The sequence below is a fragment of the Barbus barbus genome (assembly GCF_936440315.1).
Source record: "Barbus barbus genome assembly, chromosome: 39".
In the NCBI taxonomy this organism is placed as follows: Eukaryota; Metazoa; Chordata; class Actinopteri; order Cypriniformes; family Cyprinidae; genus Barbus; species Barbus barbus.
In genome coordinates this window covers 5057837-5085178 of record NC_136717.1, presented here as the reverse complement: position 1 = coordinate 5085178, position 27342 = coordinate 5057837, and the positions used below count along the sequence as shown (strand labels likewise).

General features: G+C 36.7%; 1 protein-coding gene across 1 annotated transcript; it reads left to right on the top strand.

Annotated features, from left to right (window-relative positions):
• The first annotated feature begins 5298 nt into the window (after window positions 1-5298).
• LOC306858875 (uncharacterized protein) lies at window positions 5299-16866 on the top strand. Its single transcript, XM_079399649.1, has 3 exons — window positions 5299-5369; window positions 5467-5804; window positions 12984-16866. The coding sequence occupies exons 2-3, from the start codon at window positions 5534-5536 to the stop codon at window positions 14657-14659; spliced, it is 1947 nt and encodes a 648-aa protein (XP_079255775.1). The 5' UTR covers window positions 5299-5369; window positions 5467-5533; the 3' UTR covers window positions 14660-16866.
• Window positions 16867-27342: the final 10476 nt, after the last annotated feature.

Genomic DNA, 27342 nt, shown 5'->3' with positions numbered 1-27342 from the left:
ATGTCTGTTACTATCGGTGTGTCTTCAGTTACATATGCTCTAAACTGCATTTGGTCTAGCTGTATAAACACAGATTAATTTAGCATTTAGCTGCTAATTGTATTTAGATGCTGCTAATATGCTTAATATTTTGCTCCTGCATATCCTCCTGCGGGACATTTGAAAATGTTTAACGTGGCTTAATGCATTAAAACAGTGATACGATGCATAGACAAGCAGCTGAGTCCAGAATAAGAACGTAACGCGTTTAATTACGCGTAAAGCGTACATTGATGCAAAATAAATATACTTGAATTATATGTGATTGGAAAGTACCTGAAATAGTTAAATATATTTATGTACTGAGTACAAATACTTCCTTTATTTGAGATGAACAGGATGTAATAAGCGAAAGGTGTGAAAAGTAAACACGTCAATTTAAGACTGGCGAAAGCCCTATTCTCACGAGATTAGTATTACCTGGTGACCTCCAGTGATTTGTAATAATTGCGGAGGTTGTCTGTGATCTTAATCCCGTGCGAATCGGCCATGTCTGTAATTTGTAAAGTAAAAATTCCCCCGCAAATGACCTACCATATTTCATGAACACAGAGGTCCTGTGATAATATTAGTCCTGTGCGAATCGGCATCTATGTGATTTGGCGGGACGTATATAATTTTTCAAGATTTTTGTTCCCTTTGCGCCTTTTTATCAATATTTCGCAAAGAATGGAGCTGCGTTGGAGTGTTTGATAGTATTTTGGGTGCTGTCATATCGCTACATCATACAATTTGCAGAAAGAGAAAGCTGAAAAGGTTTAATGTATTACAAATAAATCAAGCATAAAGCTTGAGATATTATTTTAACCTGGTGAAATGTAAATGACACGGGGCACAAAACTATATTAGTTTCTTTTTTTTAAATCCATTTGGACCATAGAACTAAAGCCTTAACATCCGGGTATCCGGAGATAAGTCAGTAATTTTGAGTAAAATCACAGGCTTCGCTTATCCCGTCCGAATGCACCACATGAAATTCAGATGTGGGGGGGTAATTTCAAAATCACACATGGTGCCCAGATAATACTAATCCTGTGCGAATAGGGCTGAAGACTACAATGAAGGAGATGAGTGGAGTAAAAAAATTAACAAATAGCATAGGAGAAGGCAGAATGACATGAGTCACAGAAATTGATGTTGAAATGGAATTTCCCAGCACTGCTTTCGGGCAAGCAACCGAGCAAGTTTGTCTCTGACTCAGCACAAGTGCAAAGACAATTAGAATTTAGCAGTTCATCTCGTCACACACTGATCATTCTAAACACATGTGATGCATGTGAAGGGTAAATATTCCATAACTGAAAAGTGCTAACTGATTGACTTGTACACAATAAAAGAGATCAAAACAGAAAAACACTGTGTTAATATATAACACCAATAAATATGAGATACATAATGTGCAGATAACATCCAGGTTTTTATTCATTCAAAACCTGATTTTAAAGGGTTGGTTGACCCAAAAATGCGCATACATTGTTTTCGTTCAAATCAAAGACTAAACAGCGTATCCGCGTACAGCGCTGCTGACACAGAACAGCGTATGTTATTTCCTTATGTGATACTCTCCAAAATGGTGCTATAGGGTGACGCGGAGGAGACTAATTGTTGAATAAAGTTATTTTTGTTTTCTTTGCACACAAAAAGTATTCTTGTAGCTTCCTAAAATTACGGTTGAACCACTGATGTCACATGGACTATTTTTACCAAACTCCTTGCTATGTTTCTGTGCGTTGATTAAACTGTGTATTATAGCAAATCGACAGGATATTACCGTTTTGATCCAGTCCTCAAGCACCATTTTGACTTGTTCAGTTACCGGCTTTACCACTCATCAGTCACCAAATACACAGTGTTTGTAATTTTCCAGGTTGTTACCCGTTTATTCCTCAAACTTTGCATATTATTTCCTTATACCTACACGGAGATACTGTATATGTGTACAGTACATCTCACTATAAGTTTTGCTCTTTATCAACGTTGTTTACGAACAAGTGATTTTTATTTATAAAAAGTTTGATATTGTATAGTTGTATAGACTTTTTACTGGTGTGATAGCGTTCACACATCCGTAAACGTGAATGACAAATATTTGAAATGACTTTAGCTTTAGTTTCTCTATATTTCCAGTTTAACAACATTGATTTTTCACCTTTGAGTGACAGTCAAAGGGAATGATTACACAGAATGTGATTTTGCTCTTACAAACATGAGACAAAGGCGTCCGTTTTATTTTGAAAAGCAGAACAATGAAAGGCAGAGCTTTGCTCTAACCTCGTACATGCTCATACCTTAATCCGGTTCTTTGTTTAAACCCAGCATACTGGTAATTAATGGTAACGATAAAAATTCTCATACTGGAAAATTGCCAGAACTGTTTCACAGGTATTTTTTAAGGCCTGTAAACACATGATTTCTTAATGTGAATTTACTGGTAAATTGCCAGTAAATCCTGTATGTGTGAAAGGTGTTATTTAAACTATTTGGTTGTCATTTAGTCTTTCATGAGTTTTATACAAGTATGACAAAGCCATAAAAAACACCCTTAAGCAGAAATCTTATTAAGCGCAAAGCAGAGACTTCTTGGGAAAATGCAGTGACGTTCAAGTAACAGTAGACTATGGACATCTATAATTACTTAAATGTCTCATTTTAATTAAAATATACATGTATGTGTTACAAAGGAGCTCATGACAACAGAGTTAGGGATCTGGGATCCTCCAACCCTGGTGCAGCTGGAGGCTGGATGTCCCAAGGCAAATCATTAAACTCCCATGAACCTGTTGGACAGACAGACAACAGCGGATTCCTTGGAAGTGGAAAATACTGGCTTTTTTTGACAAAATGTGTCAATCAGCTCATTTTATTTAAGTGCCATCTACGTATATATATATTTACATTTATCTCATTTAGCAGATGCTTTTATCCAAAGCGACTTACAAATGAGGACATTAGAAGCAATCAAATCCAACAAAAGAGCAACAACATGCAAGTGTTATGACAAGTCTTGGTTAGCCCAACGCAGTACACGTAGCAAGGTTTTTTTTAAGAAAACGAGTAGATAGAATATAGAAAAAAAGAAACTTAGTGTTTTTTTTATATAAGAAACAAGTAGATAGAATAGAAAAAAGAAAGCTAGTGTTAGTTTTTCAAGAAAAGCTAGCAGTTACAGAATAAATATGCAATTGATAGAGGGTCAAGTGTGTGTGTTTTTTTAGAATAGATAGTGCTAGAGTTAGAGGGTCAAATAAAGATGGAAGAGATGTGTTTTTAAACGTTTCTTGAAGATGGCTAAGGATTCAGCTGCTTGGATTGAGTTGGGCAGGTCATTCCACCAGATGGGAACAGTTAATGAAAAAGTCTGTGAAAGTGATTTTGTGCCTCTTTGGGATGGCACAATAATGCATCGTTCACTTGCAGAATGCAAGCTTCTAGAGGACACATAGATCTGAAGTACTGAATTTAGGTAAAGGGGTTGCAGAGCCAGTGGTGGTTCTGTAGGCAAACATTACTGCCTTAAATTTTATGTTAGCAGCTATTGCCAGTGCATTCTTTTCGGCTCATTAAAGATGAATCTTGCAGCGGCATTTTGGATTAATTGTAGAAGTTTGATGGAATTGGCTGGAAGACCTGCCAAGAGAACATTGCAATAGTCAAGTCTTGACAGAACAAGAGTTTGAACAAGGAGTTTTGTCGCATGTTCTGTGAGAAAGGGCCTGATCTTCCTAATATTGTATAAAGAAAATATGCAGGACTGGGGAATGTGGCAATGTTTACCAGTGTGGTCTAAGAAATTCAGCTTTTCATCAATCACAACTCCAAGTTTTCTGGCTGTTTTTGAAGGAGTATATGTATATTTATTAGGTGTAACAGTACACAGATATGACGGTTCGGTACGTACCTCGGTTTTAACGTCACTGGTTTGGTATGGTTTTGGTACAGCAGGGGGGAAAACTTTATTCATTTTTTTTAATGAACAGTGGTTTACTGAACAAGTTGCTCTCTCTTTAATCTTTTTTTTCCCTCTTCTCAAGAAATATCTGCGTACACATGAAACCGTGAAACTGACACAAAATGATGTAGTATACATGCCAGACCAGTATGTGGTGATATGATTCTGCATTTATTAATCTGTAATTAATGTTCCATGATCTTATATGGAGATGGGAGAAACTTACAGAAGGACAAACATTACTGCGACACATAAGAAAAAACAATATTATAATAATAAACAATACAATAATGTTATTTTTATTTATTTATTTTGCTTTTTAACAATTATTTTAACTACACCAATTATCAGCGCATGCATATTTCAATTATGCAAACAGAATTAAATTCTGCAGTTAAGCAGCTCTAAAAAGAAACGGAATGCATTCATTCTAAGGACAAATAGACCATTTAGTTAGTAGAGGATATTTACATTAACTCCGCCCACCAATGCCTGGCTGCGATTAATAAAACTGCAAAACACACGTCTTTCCGTAGATTCAGTGGCGCAGTGAGTAAATGATGCGAGATGTGTGCTGTTGATGCGAGCGATCCGAGTTCAATTCTGGCTTTTGTCAAACTCGTGCACCTTTAACCATCACATACCAGATCAGAAAGGCATTTATTTTCAATAAAAAAAATTATATTTGAAAAGTGGAAATTAAACACCTCATTAATAATACGGTGTGCTTAGCTGTAGGTAGGTTTTTGCCCCAATAAAGTGGCATTCATCAAATAAAATTTATGATAATTTACACTCAATATGTTATTGCATATTGTTTTCATGTACTACAGTACTGAAGTATAAATATCTGCCACCTAATTACTATTTACACACCTGTTGCTAAAGAAAATGCTGTTATTTTAGTGTAAACAGAATTTATCATTATTTGCACTTAGTGTAACTTCCAAAAATATCATTGCTCAGTTAAAGACAACCCATTCAGTTCAGTCCAATAGCCTCTGTAAAGTTCTTCAGTTATGAAATGAGTTAAATTGGGCAATATAGCATTGTTTACTAATATGAAGCCTTATTAACAAGCCTTTGTATAAAGAAGGGATAGCACATTTGTTTGTAAGGTAACAACCTTCACAGCTGTGTTGAATTAATATTCAGTGTTTGTCATGTGACAATTAAGCATACTACTCTGAAACATTTGTTGCTTATTGTATACGGTACACTATTCTTTAAAAACAGTAAGCAAGTATGCCATTTGGACACAGCTTATTTCTCCCCTCTCTTCACTCCAGTCCAGCGGGTGGCGCTAAAACACATACGATACCATTAAACCTCAGAGGAAGTTCAGTTTCACCATGCTCTCTGCTGTTTTGTTGTGATGCAGGTTTGATACAAACTGTTTGAAATTTCATTTCTGTAAATAAAAAAATACAGTTTGTGAATCAGGTCAGTAAATCTCTGTAATATTCTTATCCTCATAGTGTTGAAGTGTTGAAGCAAGCAGGAATATCTGGAGGAGTATCATCTGAACTGAGATCTGCTGTGAAGATGGTGTTTGTTAAAGAAGAGAGTGAGGAGAACATGAGTGAACCAGAAACCTGGAGAATCAAACAGGAGGAACCAGAAACCTGGAGAATCAAACAGGAGGAACCAGAAACCTGGAGAATCAAACAGGAGGAACCAGAAACCTGGCGAATCAAACAGGAGGAACCAGAAGAGGAACCAGAAACCTGGAGAATAAAACAGGAGGAACCAGAAACCTGGAGAATCAAACAGGAGGAACCAGAAACCTGGAGAATCAAACAGGAGGAACAAGGAGGTTGGTCTTTATTCTTTATTCATCTTTAATGACTGTTTGTGGTATATTAGGCTTAGGAAGCATTGACCCTCTGGGGTCTGAGGGGGTTTTGGAGCCCTGAAGAAGTTTTGACATGCCCTGACATTTGTGCTTTTTCAGTATCTTAAAAACATATTAATGACTTATGATATTAAGTTATACTTAATGACTTACACTGTAATCAGCAGAAACTGGGCTACAATAATATATGAGCAGCATGAATGTAGCCTACATGTTTGTGTTTTAGAGAAAACTTTTAAGTCACTAAAATAAGACCCTAAATCACATACAGAGCTTTTGTTCACAAGACGTTTGAGAGCTGGATGTGGTAGTCTAGAGTTTTTGCTAGGGCTGCTCGATTATGGCAGAAATCATAATCACGATTATTTTGGTCAATATTATAATCACGATTAGGCCTATTTAACATGATTATGAGTGGGCCAAAACTTTATATGAGTGATTTATTTAAAGATATATAATACACATATAATATATATATATACACACACACACACACACACATACACACACACACATATATACACATACATATGTACACACACACACATACATGTATATATGCACACACACACACACATATATATATATATATATATATATATATATATGTATGTATGTATGTATATGTATATATACATACCAGTGGCGGCTGGTGAAAAATATTTTAGGTGGGGCTGTTTGTGCGGGGGGTCTAGGGGCTCCTCCCCCAGAAAATTTTTAATTTCATAGATGTGATTTCCTGCATTCTGGTGCATTTTAGGCCACCCATGTCCCTTGCTTATACCAATAAAATAACTCAAACCAGTCAATACCAATGGTCTAAAAAGACAATATTATTTGAACTGCCATGTAGAAATCAACAGTTTCACAGGTAATGATAATGAACAAGTTGCATGTTTATTATGCTCCGTGTCCAGATAGAAAAAGTGCAAACGCATAACGATAAATTATTATAGGAAATACAACAATCTAGTTCTTTAATCAATCCCCAGCTGTAGACCTCATATCTTTAAAGTTCACTGTAGACAAATTGGATAATGGATAACAGTCTGTGTTGATACTAGAGAAAGAGAGAAGGCTCTCAAAGAAAGCGTGGGACAACATTCTTGAAGAACACCAAGTATGAGAAGAAAAATGATTTTAACATTTTAACTAGTATGAAACACCGTAATCCAGAACTTCGAAACAAAAAAAGCAAAGCAAACATACAGTTACATTCCTATTGAGATCACTATTTTAATGGCAAATGTGTGTGAAACGTGGTGTGTGACTGTGAGTGAGAGAGAGAGACTGAGTGAGTAAGAGAATGACAGCATAAAAATGAATACGCTATATTCACTCAAAATTGTGGCAACAGATTACAAGCAATATTATTAAATACCTTTAACAAATTAGAATTGAGTAATAATTAATCTAATTAATTCCTTAAAAGTTAACCATTTAAAATGAGTAAAATTTACAAAAAATGTTTTTAAACAAAAATATCTGAATTAAGAATTCTTTCTTTTTTTTTATTTACATTAATGCTACTCGACGTCGCCGGCGCTGCCATACTGCACTCGCACTCCTCTGAGGTAAATGTCCCGCGCAGCAGGTGCACTGCTCTAAGTTGAACGTGTCAACTGGTGTGGCCTGTTGTGTTGTGGGTTCGAGTCCTGCGTGGTGCGACTTTATAAAATTGTGTGTAATGTTGTGCTGTTTTGACTCGTTTCTTATCCAGATCAGCATTGTACGAATCTGTATTGCTCCTGGATTAAAAATAAATGGTTTTATCCGTGCTGCATGCATTTTCATTTGAACTTCTGTTCGTTCTCACCAATAATCCCAAAGTTTTTCACGTTAATTCAATTTGTGCCGTTTTTAATTTTTAATCCTCCCACTCTGCACTGCGCTACAGCCCCTTCAGGGGCTTGGCCCCGTAATCTCTTCTTGCAGCTATATTTATTATTATTATGTTGCACATAAAGCAGCCGTTTTAGAGAGGGAGAGGGACCCTAAGAAAATATGATCGAAGAAGATTGTGAAAATAAACCTGTTTTTGTTGTTTTTCTTTACCTTTTGGTTTGTCAAAAAAGTAGATAAATACAAAATAAATAAATAAAAAATCACAAAAGAAAATCCACATATGTATAACTCCAGCTACCGCTAAATGTTCAAAATGATGATTAAACGCAAGGACAATAAAAACTCACTAGTGACATCGGTAAAATAGTCCAGGTGTCATCAGGGTTCCAACCATAATTTTACAAAGCTACGAGAACACGTTTTGTGTGCAAAAAAAAAAAAAAAAAGACTTTATTCAACAATTCTCCTCTTCATCATGTCTGCCAGGCTCGCCGCCATTGTGGACGCATGCGTTTCAGAAGTACCTACTTCCTTTTCTGAAAAGTGAATTTGCCAAGTCTATTAAACCTCCTCCTTTAAAAAAGTCTAAGGCCTTCTCAAGCCGTACGGCTGACCCATCTAACCTGCGGCCTATAATGCATCAATCTAAGATTGCTGTAGAGACAAAATGTAATTCCATCAAGTTAGCATTTTTAAACATTCGCTCACTTAAAAATAAATCATTTCTGATCAACGATTTAATAACCACAAACAACCTGGATTTTATGTTTTTAAATGAAACATGGTTAGAAGACAGCTGCAGTGCAACAGTCCTTCATGAAACAGCCCCTCCTAACTTTAATTTTATAAGTGTCTGCAGGACTGTTAGGAGAGGTGGAGGTGTAGCTGCTCTGTTTAAAGATGTTTATCAGTGCAAGCAAATGTCATTTGGTCAATATTCATCTTTTGAATACCTAGGTATTGTGCTGAAAGGTGCTCCACACACCCTGTTTATCATTATTTACAGGCCTCCAAAATATTCTCCAGCCTTTGTTGATGATTTCACTGAACTGTTATCAATGATTTCCTCAGAGTTTGACTGTTTTGCTATTGCAGGGGATTTTAATATTCACATAGATAATGCAGAAATCAAAACTACAAAAGAAATTATAACTGTTTTAAACACTTTTGACCTGAGTCAGCATGTGCACGGACCAACACACAATCGTGGACACACCCTAGATTTACTCATCAGTAGAGGTCTAAACATCTCATCCATTGTAATTAAGGATGTAGCACTATCTGATCACTTCTGTATTTTCTTTGATATATTGATCTCGGTCACCACTGAATCTAGATCTGTCTCTATCAGAAAGAGATGCATTAACGACAACACTAGTGCGCTATTTATGGAGGCAATATCATTAACACCAAGCATTTCTGCAGACTCTGTTGATCTTCTCCTGGAGTCTTTTAACTCAAAAATTAAGAATGTTATTGATGATATTGCCCCGATAAAGGTCAGCAAGAAGACGGGGAAACAGAAATCAATTTGGAGAAAATCAACAGCAGTTCAGAGCATGAAAAGACAATGCAGAAAAGCTGAGCGGATGTGGCGGAAGACAAAACTCGAAATTCACTATAGCATCTATAAAGACAGCCTTCATGCTTTCAATGTGGAACTAGCCACAGCTAGACAGACTTTCTTTTCAAACCTTATAAACAGTAACTTAAACAACACCCGCACTCTTTTTGCGACTGTTGAGAGACTGACAAACCCCCCAAGTCAGATTCCCAGTGAAATGCTCTCCGACAGCAAATGCAATGAGTTTGCTTCCTTCTTTTCTGAGAAGATCAATAATATCAGAAAGGAGATTGGCACATCCTCAAGTTATGCAGAGGTCACACAGATTCGACCGCAATTTCAAAAAGAAGTGACTATGTGTGTTTTTAAAGAAATTGATAACAAAATTTTGGAAGAAATAGTACAGCACCTTAAATCTTCAACCTGCTATCTTGACACACTTCCCACATCCTTTTTCAAAAATGTGCTTAACTGTTTAGAAGCTGATCTCTTAGAAGTGGTGAACGCCTCACTTCTTTCTGGGACTTTTCCAAACTCCCTCAAAACTGCAGTTGTTAAGCCCCTTCTGAAAAAGCGCAATCTTGATAACACCATGTTGAGCAACTATAGACCCATATCAAATCTTCCTTTCATAGGTAAGATAATTGAAAAGGTAGTTTCTAATCAGCTGAACAACTACTTAAAGTCAAATGGATACCTGGACAATTTTCAATCTGGTTTCCGAGCACATCACAGCACAGAGACAGCACTCGTTAAGATAATAAATGATATTCGCGTCAATTCTGATTCTGGCAAAATATCAGTGCTGGTACTACTAGATCTTAGTTCTGCGTTTGACACTGTCGATCATAACATACTTTTAGAGAGACTAGAAAACTGGGTCGGGCTTTCTGGGATGGCACTCAAATGGTTCAGATCATACTTAGAAGGGAGAGGTTATTATGTGAGTATAGGAGAGCATAAGTCTAAGTGGACGGCCATGACATGTGGAGTCCCACAAGGCTCAATTCTTGCACCGCTCTTGTTTAGCCTGTATATGCTCCCACTAAGTCAGATAATGAGGAAGAACCAAATTGCCTATCACAGCTATGCTGATGATACCCAGATTTACCTAGCCTTATCTCCAAATGACTACAGCCCCATTGACTCCCTCTGCCAATGCATTGATGAAATTAACAGTTGGATGTGCCAGAACTTTCTTCAGTTAAACAAGGAGAAAACTGAAGTCATTGCATTTGGAAATAAAGATGAAGTTCTCAAGGTGAATGCATACCTTGACTCTAGGGGTCAAACAACTAAAAATCAAGTCAGAAATCTTGGAGTGATTCTGGAGACAGACCTTAGTTTCAGTAGTCATGTCAAAGCAATAACTAAATCAGCATACTATCATCTCAAAAATATTGCAAGAATTAGATGTTTTGTTTCCAGTCAAGACTTGGAGAAACTTGTTCATGCCTTTATCACCAGCAGGGTGGATTACTGTAATGGTCTCCTCACCGGTCTTCCCAAGAAGACCATTAGACAACTGCAGCTCATCCAGAACGCTGCTGCCAGGATTCTGACTAGAACCAGAAAATCTGAGCATATCACACCAGTCCTCAGGTCCTTACACTGGCTTCCAGTTACATTTAGGATTGATTTTAAAGTACTTTTACTCGTTTATAAGTCACTCAATGGCCTAGGACCTAAATATATTGCTGATATGCTCACTGAATATAAACCAAACAGACCACTCAGATCATTAGGATCGAGTCAGTTAGAAATACCAAGGGTTCACACAAAACAAGGGGAGTCTGCTTTTAGCTATAATGCCGCCCGCAGTTGGAACCAGCTTCCAGAAGAGATCAGATGTGCTAAAACATTAGCCACATTTAAATCAAGACTCAAAACTCATCTGTTTAACTGTGCATTTGTTGAATGAGCACTGTGCTATATGTCCGAACTGACTGCAATAATTTTATGTATAATCATTTTCTTTAAATTTATTTAAATCATTTTCTATATCATTTTAAAATTCTTTGTTTTTATTATTTTTATTTCCATGTTTTTATTGATTTTAATGTCTACTTCACTTCCTTTTATGTAAAGCACTTTGAATTACCACTGTGTATGAAATGTGCTATATAAATAAACTTGCCTTGCCTTGCCTTTAAAACTATATAATATTTTAGAAAATAAATAGCACAAATAAATTAACCCTTTAAGATGCATGCCTAAATAGTCAAATACATGCAAAACCATGTCAAAATGCAACGCTTGGTGTTTACTCATGTAAACCTTCGTCAGTTATGTTTTAAATTAACAACAGTCAAGGATGAAAATACTAGTGTAACAGTAACTTGGATCCGTGAGGCTCTTAAAGCAGCAACAAGTAATATACCTTTCGCTGTTTCTGTGCTTAATATTAATCAGACAATGGACAAAGACAAAATCACTCACTTCTCTTGACTTAAGGACTTTTGTAATTTTTATAAGAAACAAAGCATGTTTAATTCTTACAGTGAAGACTATGCTGTTTTATTTTTACATTAAATTAATTACATTATCTGTTAATCTGGTTTAAATGGGCATTTTAGTCCAGGACTAGGCTTAATCTCTGTCCGGGAAACCGCCCCTCTCTCTCATTCCTCTCAGCATGCCTTCTTCCAAAAACTGTATCTGAGATGAACCTTTTCTGAGGTTATGTGGGCATTTACATAATAATTTTCTGGGTACTCAAAGCGCTTTACATGAAGGGGGGAATCTCCTCAACCATCACCAATGTGCAGCATCCACCTGGATGATGCGACGGCAGCCATATTGCGCCAGAACAACCACCACACACCAAACTTATTGGTGAAGAGGAGACAGAGCGATGAAGCCAATCAGTGTATGGGGATGATTAGGAGGCCATGATGGTCAGAGGCCAATGGGGAAATTTGTCCAGGATGCCAGGGTGTCACATGGTTGATCGTCATATCAAAAGCGGAGCTGCTCGTGTACATGGTCACATTACAGATAATGAGCTCAGATAAGTAAGACTGTACCTCGAATTGGTTTCATATGGATTACTTTATAAGAGAATAGTTGCTTTCCATGTGACTTACGTCATTTAAAAGCAGATTTTTAAGCTTTCTATACGTGTATTTCACATGTCTGTGAAGCAAGTATTCGCTGAGATTCAGGATTTTTAATTTACGTGTCTGTGAAGAGAGGTAACAGACGGCAGAGAGCACACCTTGTTTATTTTCTTTATTTTACAAAAGCACATTTTTTTTGTTATGACCATACACAAATAAAAGTAGCCCCTTTGCAGTTTCAAATGATACTTTATTCTTATCTGTGATAAAAAATAACAGATTTTTTTATTTTTGTTTTATTAAGAAAAAACATGATGTGTGGTCTTCGACCACAGGAGATTAATAATACTGACAGTTATAAAGTTTCAAGTAGTTTTAGATTGTTTCTATTACAACAATCTTTAGAGCTGTTGAATAAAATAAATGGAGCAGCAAATAGGGGTACACTTTTTTCAACAAAATGTGTGTTAGATAATTTTGTAGTTGAGCAAACATATTGAATAGTTATCCTTATAGAAACATGGGGTTTGTGTATATAATGTTTTAAAAATGATATTTTCAGGGAAGTTTAGTCTATAAAATTGCATCAGAATAAACAAATGTTTATCTACTTTCACATTCCTGTTTTTTTCCAAGTTACTGACAAGTGAACTGTTTTTGCTTTTATTTTAGAGTTTATTGAAGAAAGTGAGGAGAACAAAAAATGGAGTGAAGTTGAGGAGAAAAGTCATGTCAAAACTGGAGGAAAACCTTCGAGTTGCTCTCAAACCAAACAGAAAGATTTTAAAAAAAGAAGAGCCAAGAAAACTTTCACCTGCACTCAGTGTGGAAAGAGTTTGACAAGCAAATATAATCTTGATGTTCACATGAGAGTTCACACTGGAGAGAAACTGTTCACTTGTGATCAATGTGGGAAGAGTTTTGCACACTTAGCAAACTTTAAGGTTCACATGAAAATTCACACTGGAGAGAAACGGCACATATGTGATCAGTGCGGGAAGAGTTTCACACAAAAAGGAAGCCTTATGGCACATATGAGAGTTCATACTGGAGAGAAACCGTTCACATGTAATCAGTGTGGAAATAGTTTTGCACACTTAACAAACCTTAAGGGACACATGAACATCCACACTGGAGAGAAACCTTATAAGTGTTCACACTGTGACAAGAGATTCAGTAACTCAGGATACCTGAAAACACATGAGAGGAACCACACTGGAGTGAAACCGTACACATGTAATCAGTGTGGAAAGAATTTTGCACGAAAAGGAAACCTTACAGAGCATATGAAAGTTCATACTGGAGAGAAACCGTACACTTGTGGTCAGTGTGAGAATTGTTTTGCAAACTCATCACAACTTAAGGATCACATGAAGATCCACACTGGAAAGAAACCACACTCATGTGAGCAATGTGATAAAACATTTTTGAGGGCTTCAGACCTGAGACGACACTTGACAGTTCATACAAAGGAGAAGCTGTATTCATGTTATTTGTGTGGAAAGAGTTTTTCACGTTTTTCGATTTTGAAAGAACATCAGAAAATACATACTGGTGTGAAAGAGTACATGTCCTTTGAGTGTGAAAACACCTTTACTTCAGCAACCTGTTTAAAACAGTTGTTCCACACTGGAGAGAAACCTTATAAGTGTTCACACTGTGACAAGATATTCAATAGGTCAGCAGACCTGAAAACACATGAGAGGATCCACACAGGAGAGAAACCTTATATGTGTTCACACTGTGACAAGAGATTCAATAGGTCAGCAGACCTGAAAACACATGACAGGATCCACACAGGAGAGAAACCTTATAAGTGTTCAAACTGTGACAAGAGATTCAGACAGTCGTCACATCTGAAAACACATAAGAGGATCCACACTGGAGAGAAACCTTATAAGTGTTCAAACTGTGACAAGAGCTTCAAGAGGTCAGCAGACCTGAAAGCACATGAGAGGATCCACACGGGAGAGAAACCTTATAAGTGTTCACACTGTGACAAGATATTCAATAGGTCAGCTGACCTGAAAACACATGAGAGGATCCACACAGGAGAGAAACCTTATAAGTGTTCACACTGTGACAAGAGATTCAAACAGTCGTCACATCTGATAACACATGAGAGGAACCACACTGGAGTGAAACCGTACACATGTAATCAGTGCGGAAAGAATTTTACACGAAAAGGAAACCTTACAGAGCATATGAGAGTTCATACTGGAGAGAAACCGTACACTTGTGATCAGTGTGAGAAGTGTTTTACACACTCATCACAACTTAAGGATCACATGAACATCCACACTGGAGAAAGAACACATGAACATCCACACTGGAGAAAAACCTTATAAGTGTTCACAATGTGACAAGAGATTCAATAATTCAACACATCTGAAAAGACACAATCGGATCCACACTGGAGTGAAACCTTATGAGTGTTCACACTGTGACAAGAGATATAGTCAGTCATTGTATCTGAAAATACATGAGATGATCCACACTGGAGAGAAACCTTATGAGTGTTCACACTGTGACGAGATACAGTCAGTCATCAAATCTGAAAACACATGAGAGGATTCACACTAGAGAGAAACCGTATCACTGCACTGCATGTGGGAAGCGCTTCAATTATTCATCTGCTCTACACAGGCATACAAAAAAACTATCACAGTAAGGCCCTGTACACACGGAGATGCGTTTAGCTGTATATGTAAAAATTGTGTATCATATTGGTGTTTCCTCTAGACGGATCCGGCGTTTTGGCAGCCTGAAACTGCTATTTTTTGAAACCGGGTCCCAGAGTGGATAAATCTGAAAACGACACCTTTGCATTTTTTTGTGTACAACTAATCCATATATTTTGTGAAACGATGAAGTAGGGGTGTGCGATATGATGATTTTTTGATTGTGGACGATAAAAATGTCTTCACGATCTGCTTTTGAAGAAATATTGTAGTACATTCTGTCAGCTGCAGTTCTGGTGTCTCTGTACTGCACAACACCACATACATTCACATCGAGTGACTCTCACACGGGTCACTGCACTTGTTCTCAGTCACAAAAGTACATTATTTGCATGTGCTTTAAAGCCTTGCTGGTTAAATGTTTTATTCACGCGCTGGTCTGATGTATGCCTTTTCTGAGCGCCGCATACACCCGAAACGTGCGCACTAAAAAGCCCGTCAAACAGCGCCTGTTCACCGAACTAATATCTTTAGCGCTAATACTGTCAAAATTACTTGATTAATACAGTTGGTTTGCCTAAAATGAAAGTAAGCTGTTGAGAGAAAAATGGATGCATGCCTGTATATTAGATGCATGCAGGTCTTAAAGGGACAGAACTAAACATGCAGCTGACTGTCATTTAAGGGTTGGTTCACCCTAAAATTTAATTTCTGTCATTATTTGCTCACTCACGTTGTCCCAAACCTGTATTAATTTCTTTTTTATGCTGAAAACAAAAGAAGATATTTTGAAGAATGTGGGTAACCAAACATTTGCTGGTCCACAGTGAACTTGATAGAAGGGAAAACAAATAGTATGCAAGTCACTGTAGACCAGCAACTGTTTAGTTTTCCATGTTCTTCAAAATAGCATTCATGTTCAGCAGAAGAAAGAAACTCGTTCAGGTCACTTTTGAGTGAGTAAATGATGGTATAAAAACAAAGCGCTATGACAGAATTAACAGACAGATGACAGAATATTTATTTTTGGGGTGAACTATTCTTTTAAGGATAATAAAACAAAGCGCAAAGAGAAAAATCACTCACTATTCTGTAATACAGTTGCTTTGGGAATCAGTCTATATAGTGTTTTATTTTTAGATTTGTTCATTCAATTTCTTACACCTATTGTACCTGAAAATAAGCCATTGTTTGTTTGATTTGTATATTATGTGTAGTTGTAATGTGTATCTTTGTTCTTATTTTTTTTAACAAAGATAAAATAATGACAAAGATTGTAATCTTTGCCCACTTTGGCCTAATATCTGCCTTTTTTTATATAGTAGGCTTTTTCTTTATAACAGGGAAGTTAGTTTGGCTGTTATGCTCAGACAACTTGATAAAATTGTGAATCGTGATATTAAAATAAATTCATATGATATTTTTTTCCATTTCGCCCACCCCTACGAAGTCATCGCCCCTCATCTTTACCACTACTTCACATGACAACGGCAGACTACATGTTTGTGTTCGTGCTGCAGAAGCCTATTAGCTTTACTAACTTTTCTTGTTTTTGTGTTGGGTTTGTACACAGCAGCGGTTCCCAATCCCAGTCCAGTTTATTTGTGGTGGTCAGTTTTTATATTGTGACGGATGCCACAAATAAATCAATGTATGAAGAACACTGTAGTCTCTTAATTGAAGTGTGAAGTGTAATTCTTAAAAGTTATCTTTTTATTAATACATTATCTTTACTTTTTATATTTTATCTACAACTTGAATGGTCTGATTGTATTTGCATAGGGAAAAAAGCAATTTAACAATTCTAGTTTTAATAGTTGAAAGTCATAATGTTTTGAGCTTTGTTTTAAATTTCTTAATAAAACTTTTAAATTGAATTGAATTGAAAGCTTTTATTGTCATTGTATTTTTCTGCATACAGTGAAATTAGGAGCACTCCTCCTGACTGGTGTTAGAAAATGAACATGAAACCACAGACAATACATGAGAATTTCTGTGGTCTAATGTGATAGTTATTCATGTTCTTGTTCATGAGTAAATTTTATTTTATTGTTGTAATTCATTTAAAGAATTAACAAGGTAACCTGCTGAATTAATTTTGGGGGAGATTTTTTGTCCAGTGCCTATAGGAAAATATTAGTACTGACCAAGTTCAGCATCTGTCATATGTGGATCAATTTACTTTGTGTATTTTCAACAATTTCAATATGAAAAATAAGTTTTATATTGATTCAATGGATTTATCGCATTTTGAAAAGAAAAAGAAAAAAAACCATCATGGATTTATTGCATTTTGGGGGAAAATAATCAGATTTTATAATAAATCTTTGAAAATCAAAATCAAAATCTGGATTTTAATTTTGAATGTTATTCTAACCTAAAAATGCTATGTGAAAGTTTGAAACAGAAAATAGTGCTTTTCATCTTGCCACTTTTTTGGGTAAAGATAACACATTTTTACTCAAATTAATCCAAATGGATTTATAGCGTTTTGGAACCAAACTCTTCATTCATATATATATATATATATATATATATATATATACACACACACACACACACACACACACACACACACACACACATACATACACTCACACAAACCGCTGGCCACAAAAGTGAATACAACAAGTTTGGACATTTTCAAAAGTGAAAATGTCCAAATTGGGCCCAAAGTGTCAATATTTTGTGTGGCCACCATTATTTTCCAGCACTACCTTAACCCCCTCTTGGGCATGGAGTTCACCAGAGCTTCACAGGTTGCCACTGGAGTCCTCTTCCACTCCTCCATGACGACATCACGGAGCTGGTGGATATTAAAGACCTTGCACTCCTACACCTTCTGTTTGAGGATGCCCCAGAGATGCTTAATAGGGTTTAGGTCTGGAGACATGCTGGGCCAGTCCATCACCTTTATCCTCAGCTTCTTTAGCAAGGCAGTGGTCTTCTTGGAGGTGTGTTTGGTCGTTATTATGTTGGAATACTGCGGCCCAGCCTCTGCTTCATTATGTCACAGTACATGTTGGTATTCGTGGTTCCCTCAATGAACTGTAGCTCCCCAGTGCTCATGCAGTCCCAGACCATGACACTCCCACCACCATGCTTGACTGTAGGCAAGACACACTTGTCTTTATACTCCTCACCTGGTTGCCGCCACACACGCTTGACACCATCTGAACCAAATAAGTTTATCTTGGTCTCGTCAGACCACAGGACATGGTTCCAGTAATCCATGTCCTTAGTCTGCTTATCTTCAGCAAACTGTTTGAGGGCTTTCTTGTGCATCATCTTTAGAAGAGGCTTCCTTCTGGGACGACAGCCATGGAGACCAATTTGATGCAGTGAGCGGCGCATGGTCTATGCACTGACAGGCTGACCCCCCACCCCTTCAACCTCTGCAGCAATGCTGGCAGCACTCATACGTCTATTTCCTAAACACATGTTCTGTCTGAGCCATCATGTGGTCACAAATAATCAAGATGAATGCTATTTAATGCTGGCAACCGTGTTTTGCATAAACCTTTATTTTTATTTTTTTAAAAGATAAAGGTATAGCCTACATGCAGATTAATAAATGCTCACACACTACATACAGTATGTGGGTATTTGTTTTCATGCACATTTACTGTAAACACACATACACATACAGTAGTACTGGTCAAAAGTGTGGGCTCTATTACTAGTTTTAATGTTTTTGTAACTTACAAAATGTTACAAAAACGTTTTTAATGTTAATGCTCATCAAGCCTGCATTTAATTGATCAAAAATACAGACAAAAACAGTCATATTTTGAAATAATGGTTTTCTATTTTAATGTGCTTTAAAATATCATTTATTTCTGTGATCAAATCTGAATTTACAGCATAATTACTCCAGTTATCTGTGTCACATGATCCTTCAGAAATCATTCTAATATGCTGATTTATTATTAGTGTTGGAAACAGTTGTGCTGCTTAATATTTTTTATAGCCTGTGATAATTTTAGGAGTCTTTGAGGAATAAAAGATCAGCATTTATTTAAAATTGTAATATTTTGTAACAACATGCACTACTGTTCAAAAGTCTGGGGTCAGTATATTTTTTATATAATTTATAATTTGAATAGAACAACACCAATAAACTTTGGGTAATATATATACACATATATAAATGTTTTTATTCATTAACAGTTACATCATAGATCAGATTTTTTTTCTTCAGGAAACGGGTAGACTAAATAGCACCACAGGAGCGAACAATAAACGATAGAAATGGCTAAACAAAAATGTAATATTTAATAAAAAATTTGAACAATTATGAGTAACATTAGGCTAAAACATAAATATAATATCTTGATCGCTATCAGATGCTGAGCCAACCAGGATGCATTACTTATCCTACTACCATCAGACTCTCCATCGCTCGTGGTATTTAGTGCTGCTTATACCTCTTCAGCATCGCCGCCTTTTACTCATTTTGTCTTTATTTATTAAACTGATAACCGCTAATTCAGTGAGTGAAAGGCAATGTACATTAGGGCCTTTCGCACCACAGGAACCTTTTCATAGTACCTGAAATAATTGTGTAACTAGCCACTTTTTGGCGTGTTCGCACCGCACCGTTTTAGTTCACAGAACTCCGTTTGGAGGAACTAAATTAGCTCCTTCTTCAAAGTAGGGTCTAAAACAGTTCTAGGAACTATCCGTGATGTAAGTGTATACTGATTGGCTAAATGTGTACGAAAATGCCCTCACCCGCCATGATTTAAAACACTGTGTACACATATAGTGTGTAAACATTGTATCATACTTATGAGCATTTATAAACAGCATTTACTTGAAGACCTCGTCAACGGCGTTTTGTGCTTCTATCAGCCTCAATGAAATGTAGCACTGCAGATTGTCATTGGAGATTTTTAGTCCTCCTTTCCATTCTTTTAATCGCTTGACATATACGTCGAAATTCCATGTCCATTGCCTAGCCCAGATTTGAAAAGTTATGCAAAAGTAACATAACACATTACTTTCCATGAAGTAATGTAATTAGTTAATTTTTTAGGGAGTAATGCAATATTGTAATGCATTACTTTTAAAAGTAACTTTCTCCCCCAAAACTGGTGGCCAGCAACTTTATAATGAACTGCAGCATTATAAAATCAAACTGTTCATGTTTTTGAATGACACAAATAGCACGCCAACATACGGCGCAGTTACGCTTCAGGTATCCAGAGTCACAAATCCTGCCTCGCGGACCTTTCCCGATCTCCTCCTCCTCCTCCTCCCACTCGCTTCCTGCAATATATCCACTTGTCCTATCAAGGAAAAATGCATTTCTTTCTTCTTTTGTTCAATGTTCGTTTACATGCTTGGTGCATATCGCCACCTAATTAATGGTTGTGCAATTTTTATTTTTTTTGTTTAATCTTTAATCCCTGAGCATATGAATTATATTGTTTGTTTGAGGCTAATTATATATGAAGTCATATCAGATACTGTATGTATTTTTATTATAGAAATACAGTATAGAAAATGCTGATCAATGTAAAATTAAATATATATATATATATATATATAATATAATAAATTAAATATTACCTTGTCATAAGTGTTTTATAATTTCAGATAACTGTTATAAATAGCAATAAAATATAATAACCGTATTAGAACAACAATATATTAGGTCTACCCTATTTATTACTCATATTAGAGCTTTATTATTAACATATCATACAACTGTATATATACATACTGTACACTAGGCTGTATACATAACTGTATTGTAATAATATATATATATATATATAATGTGCGCTATCTGTCACGCCAACTGAAGGCTCGTCAGTAGATCATGCATGCACTGATAGCACTGGAGTGAACTAACCCTGGAACATAACCTGTTTCGGAGCAGGTTATCTTCAGAGAGAAAGTTACTATGGTTACTTACATACCCTGAAAGTGACCTCCGATTTTGGAACCAAAAGCTGAGGTTATCTGTTTGCTTATCCTCAAACATACCCGGGTATGTCACATAACCTGCTTTCTGGAATGCACCCCAGGGGAAGCATCTCTTTCGCAGTTCAATACAAACTCTATTTTTGGTTTTAAGCACATTCTGCACATTACGACTGTCACGTTACATGATTTAACTGATTTGGATGTTACATAGGAAGCTTGACAGTGCATTGCTTTTAATGACAGGAACAGAATCAAGCAAGGTGTTTTTATAATCATTGAGAAAAAATAAACTAACATTCCTTTAATTACACAGCTGCAGTGGGGCCGCTTGGTGGTTCGAGGGCCATATGCAACTTTCGTACTTTGCTCATAGGGAGAACTGGCACTGATGAATTATCTTTTGTTTCAGATTGAATTTAGCAAATGCTGTGGCCAGTAACTGTTTATTCCCTGTGCAGTTAGTCCTCCAGACTAAGATGATGCTGAAACTAGCTGTGTTTCCATGATGTTCCGCAGACGTGTGCAGTTAAATAAGGGGTTATCCAAACATTACTGGCACCTTATATTTGAGTGGCCACATATGAGGTGTTTCTTGTAGGTTTTAGTACATTAATAAAATGATCATGTGACTTTTACGCACACTAAGTGACCTGTAAATGCGAATAAACTGTTTCCATTGCAGTTTTATGATTTTTTTTTTTCTTTTCAAATTGCCTAAAAAACACCTTGTGAGCATAAAAATATTTTTTTGCAACATATATGGGAGGTTTTTTTTAGGGTAAATTTGAAGGGTAATGGAAACACAGCTAGTGGACTAGCAGAATATTCAACCAGCTAGCGCTTATTTCTTGATCCTGCAACAGTTATAAAGCCACGATTATAGACAAAACAATTTGTGAATGCAACAACCAGGTATGTAAATGTAATGGTGCATCCCTCCATCAAGATCTACATGAGTGGAGGTCCTAAAGAATGGGGATGGGGTCCTAAAGAAAGCAAAGGATTAACAATATCGACAAGACTTTCAGAGATTACAGGTTACACCTCTTTCAGTAGTTTAGTAGGTATAGCATCCAGGATATGTGTTTGGATTTGATGCTTTTCATGTCTGAATGTTTTGATGTTTGTTGCTTCGTGCCTTTAAACTGGTGTTAACTTGTATTTGTCTCTTTTCAACTCAGACCTGATGGCACTGAAAGAGGAGAGTCCAGAACTGAATGAAACGGAAGAGAAAGATCAAAACGAGAAACATCATGATTTGCAATCTGAAGAAAAATCAAATAGTTGCTCGCAGAATGAAAAGACTTCCTCACCGAAAAAACAGAAAACCTTAATGCCCACTTGAGAATTCACACCGGAGAGAAGCCTTTTACCTGCCCTCAGTGTGGAAAGAGTTTCAGCCGCAATGGAAACCTAAACGCTCACATAAGAAGTCACACTGGAGAGAGACCATTCACATGTGAGCAGTGTGGAAAGAGTTTCAGATACAATGTAAATCTTAAAAGGCACATGAAGATTCACTCAAAAGCGAAGAGTTTTAAATGTCATCAGTGTGAAAGGAGTTTCACGGACACAAATCACCTTAAGAATCATGTTAAACTTCACATTGGAGAAAAGCCTTTCATGTGCCATCACTGTGAGTTGCTCAAGAGAAGGAAACCTCGAGTCTCACATTAGAGTTCACACTGGAGAGAAACCTTACAACTGTCTTCAGTGTGAAATGAGTTTCACATATAAACGTCATTTGAAAACTCATTCTGGGAAGAAATTGCCGTTTTCCTCAGAGTGACAAAGAAAAAGGAGTAATTTCTACAATCATCTGCATATTCATTTTGGAAGACATTTAATTGTAGTCAGTGTATTAAACATTTTTTTGCCATCACACTTACAGATCATGCAAATGTGAGACCCTGTTTGCATTCTTTGTTGAAGAGCATGACAAGAAAATAAATGCTGTGTGAAATCAAGGCTCACACTTTTGCGATGTAGAGCCGGGGTACTCAACAGGCAGCCGTATCCGGCCCATCTGCATTAATTTTGTGGCCCATGTCATGCTGAAGATAAATGTATTTTTATTATAATTTGTGCTGAAAAGTAGCGGACATATTAGGACGTGTGACTTTATGCTTGCGTTGCTTAAATGCAGTTGATACTCCTGACACTTTGCATTGTGTAAATGGCAGAAAGTCCTCTTAATAGCAAGAAATAAACAAGCTTTTATTCACATTGTGAATGGGTTAAAGCAAGCAAAAATCTCTCCCATTACAATGAATGGAGCTGAAACCACGTCAATGTGTTCACGTAGTTCTATACTGTAATAAAGTCGATTAGCATTGGATTATAAATATAGGCTACTTTATTATGGAAATACCAGAGATGGCACACCTAAGCACAGATAAATCATAAATTGTTGCGTTGTGTCTTCATGTTTGATCAGTTCGTGTATCTTGTCAGTGTGTGCACTTGCTTGGCCATTTGTAGTTGATAAACAGGAAAGTGGGTTCAAGCGCCAGCAGAAGGCAGTGTAATGAATTAGTCTTTAAGAGAAGCAGTCTATCAGCGGAAGTTTAAAATCAGCTCGCAAGTGTATTTACTTGTCTCAGTGTTTAGCGCATTTGCCGTTGCTAGGAAACGCTTATTTTGTTTACTGTGTTGAGAGTTGCTGAAATCGCGTTTGGTCTCGTACTGTATCGCGTATCTTGTCAGTGTGTGCACTTGCTTGGCCATTTGTAGTTGATAAACAGGAAAGTGGGTCCAGCTGAATTGAAATGATCATTTGTTGGATTGGTATAAATAAGGTTATTATACCGCGGCAGCGGCAGTCGTCGTGTGAAGCCCTCTTAGTGTGAAGACCGAAGAGTGTAAAGACCATCAACTCTACCGTGCGACTCCACCGGGCAGGGACACCGGCAAGGGATAGTAGTATCGCTTTTTATTAAATTTTTTCATTGATATGTTTATTATTGAAATGTTGTTATATGCATGTGTCAATTTTATTTAATTTCTTTATTTTCTTAAATATGTGGGTAGATAGTATTTATAGAGTTGTAACTTTTTAGTTTTAAGGCATCTTTACACAGCAAAGGCGGCACTGAAACCAAATCTGAAGCGGCATAAAACCACGAAAATGTGCATTTACACAGACCGTTTAATGCTGTTCTGAAGCGGCATAAATGCATTTACACAGGAATTCAAATTGTGGGAAACATATACCTTTTATAATAACTACAATTTTAAAAACAAATGCTATAAAATTAAATAACAAATATAAAAAAGAAGAAATAATATAAAACGAAATAAACACAAAATAAATTAAAACACGACATTTTAAAATGTAACAACATTAAATTTAAATTTCCTGCACGTGCTACAGTGTATCTTGCGCTGGACGTTTGTCACAATGTTAGCTTCTGTGGTATTGACAGTTATTTTCTTTTTCTTAACAAAATTGTTCCAACTGGAAAAAACACTTAAAATAAATTATGAATTACTGCATCGGGAACATCGCCGCACGATTAAAAGAGGCCGAAATTTGTTTCAAAGAGCCAGAAAGTCACTGAGGCGTAGACACAATAAACGAAAATTATTGATACTAGCGTTAGCGTTCCAGGGGAGACAGCAGATGTCTCCAGACCGTCGTGTGTGGGTGAAATGTCGTCCGCAAGGAGATGTTTTTTGGAATGTAATGGTACACAATTACAGTGATGCTGACTGGGTTAAGCATTTTAGGATGAGTCTAGATACTTTTATGTCCTTGGCAAATGAACTTAAACCAGCTCTACAAAAGCAGGTTACAAACAGGCGAAAGCCAGTTGATTACAGACGACGACTTGCCGCTGTGATTTGGTGGTTTGCTACACCCTGTGAGTACAGGACTGTGGCTGAATTGTTCGGCATCGGCGAGGCGACATTGTGTAAACTCATTCGTGAAGTTTGCCGTGGAATTAAACTATTAATGCTCAGAAAATACATTCATCTTCCATTTGGCCCTGAACTTGAACACACATTATCTGGTTTTGCCAGTCGAGGAATGCCTTTTTGCGTGGGTGCTATTGACGGTACACACATCCCAATCATATCACAGAGAGAAACCCCCGCAGATTATCATAATCGCAAAGGCTGGCATTCAATAATCCTACAAGGCGTAGTAGATCACAAAATGTGGCAAGTAACTATACAGACAGTTTTCTTTCCTTTGGTTAAATAATTATTTAGGCTAGTAATCACAATTTGCTGCATGTTGTTTATAGTTTCACAGATGTTTACGTTGGGTGGCCTGGAAGGACACATGATGCTAGGGTACTGGCAAATTCCTATATTTATTGTCTTGCTGAGCATCAACAGGGTGGTTATCTTTACGCAAGAGAGGTGAGAGAAGTACTTGTAAAATAGTCTGTGACAATTTGTGAACTATAGGCTGGAGCACACATTATCAGTCTTAATTATTTGCTAGAATGATTTATATTTAATATTCATGTTTCATAGCCCATAAATGTTCTTTACGTTAGCTAAAAGATATGGAGCTAGCTTACGTGTTTTTGGCTCGAACTGACAGGCGTCCTTTGGGTTGTCATGACAACGACACTGCTTTAGAGCGGCACTGTTTCTCGTTTCATTTACAATTAATCAAAACAGCATTGCGTCGCCTTTGATACTAGGGACTGAGGTGGGTCAGACCCGGCGTATTTTAGGTCTGCTTTTATGCGGCATTGCGTCTTTACACTGAATTCTGAACAGACACAGATCCACTTTAGAGCAGCCTTAAATCGGCTGTGTAAAGATGCCTTTAGTTACTTTTTCTTATTTGTAAGTCGCTTTGGACAAAAGCGTCTGCTAAATGACTAAAGTAAAGTAAGTAAAGTTCAAGTGTTTCTATCTTTTTATTCAGTAACAGTGATAGCTGCACTGCAAAAAAATGCTTTTCTTAGCTTTTTTGTCTTGTTTCCAGCCAAAATATTTTAAAATTCTTAAACCAAGAAGGATTTTCTAGACAAGTAAAACTAATTCTTGTTTTCAGAAAAAAATAGTCAAAATTAAGTGAGTTTGTGCTTGAAATAAGCAAAACAATCTGCCAATGGGGTAAAAAAAAAAAAATCTTGTTTTCTGTTTGACATAAGATACATTTTTTTACCCCATTGGTAGATTTTTTTGGTTGTCTCAAGCAAAAATTCACTTAATTTGGATAATTTTTTTTCTGAAAACAAGACAATAATTTTTACTTGTCTAGAAAATCCTTCTTGATTTAAGAATTTTTAGATACACTATATCGCCAAAAGTATTGGGTCACCCCCTTCTAATGAACAGGTTTGGCTACTTTAGTAATTTCCATGAGTACAAATCTTAATGTTTAAGCATATAATGATATTCTACGGAATTGTGTGTTTTAGTCCTGATCCCAGCTGAACACCTCTGGTGTGACTTTAAATGCAGACCTTCAGCCAAAAACTCATCACCAAACACCAATGACTTGTACAGACACTATAAGGACAAAAGTGTTGGGACACCCCCTTCTTTAGAACAGAAAACAAAACTGTGACAACAAAGATGGAACCATAATTCATGCATTTAAAAATTGCATTTCCATCGCTGTTGCAACAGTTTTGGACGTGTCTAAAATGACAGTACCCTTATGTACAAGTCATTGGTGTTTGGTGATGAGTTTTCGGTTCAAGGTCTGCATTTAAAGTCACACCAGAGGTGTTCAGCTGGGATCAGGACTTGGCTGTACTATTCAAACATCAGTTATTAATTTACCCTTTCATTGCGAAAAAGCAGAGATCTGTCTCCTCCAGGCTGTGCGTGGCGCATCAATCTGAATAGAGGCGGGGTGAAGTTACGAGGTTTCGCTGAGAGATGATCCAATGGCGTTATGAAGTTTTACTGACAAGCTCTTTTTAATGCTTATTATTGGTTAAACATTTTTAAAACCCTCTGATTTAAAATAAGAATAACGAATTATAATAGAGATATGAAGTTTGGATAAATTTCCACTGGGCTATACGGAAACGCCACCCCTGCTCGTGCAGTATATCGAGATATTGCTTAGCCTGGTCGTTGGCACTGATGTGAGGAGGCAGGTGAGACAAATTTGCCGCCATTGTTTCTTGACAGACTGCTCACATACACCGACGTCATCACGTGAACAACATCTGAATCCACGTAATGTAAACTAGCCTAATTCAGATTATAATTTTATGTTATGTGAGGTCTTTTATTTAATTTTTTTACAACATGCTCCTGTTGCGTTGTTTTCACCCTCTGAGTCTGCACAAATTGCATACAATAAGTTTTCAATAAAAACAGTAACAAAAACATTGCATGTCTTTGCACACGTTATATAGATCTGAGGTTTCTAGTTGCCTTTTTCTACGACTACTATGACGTAATCACGTTCTGTGCACTATGACCCCAAGGTT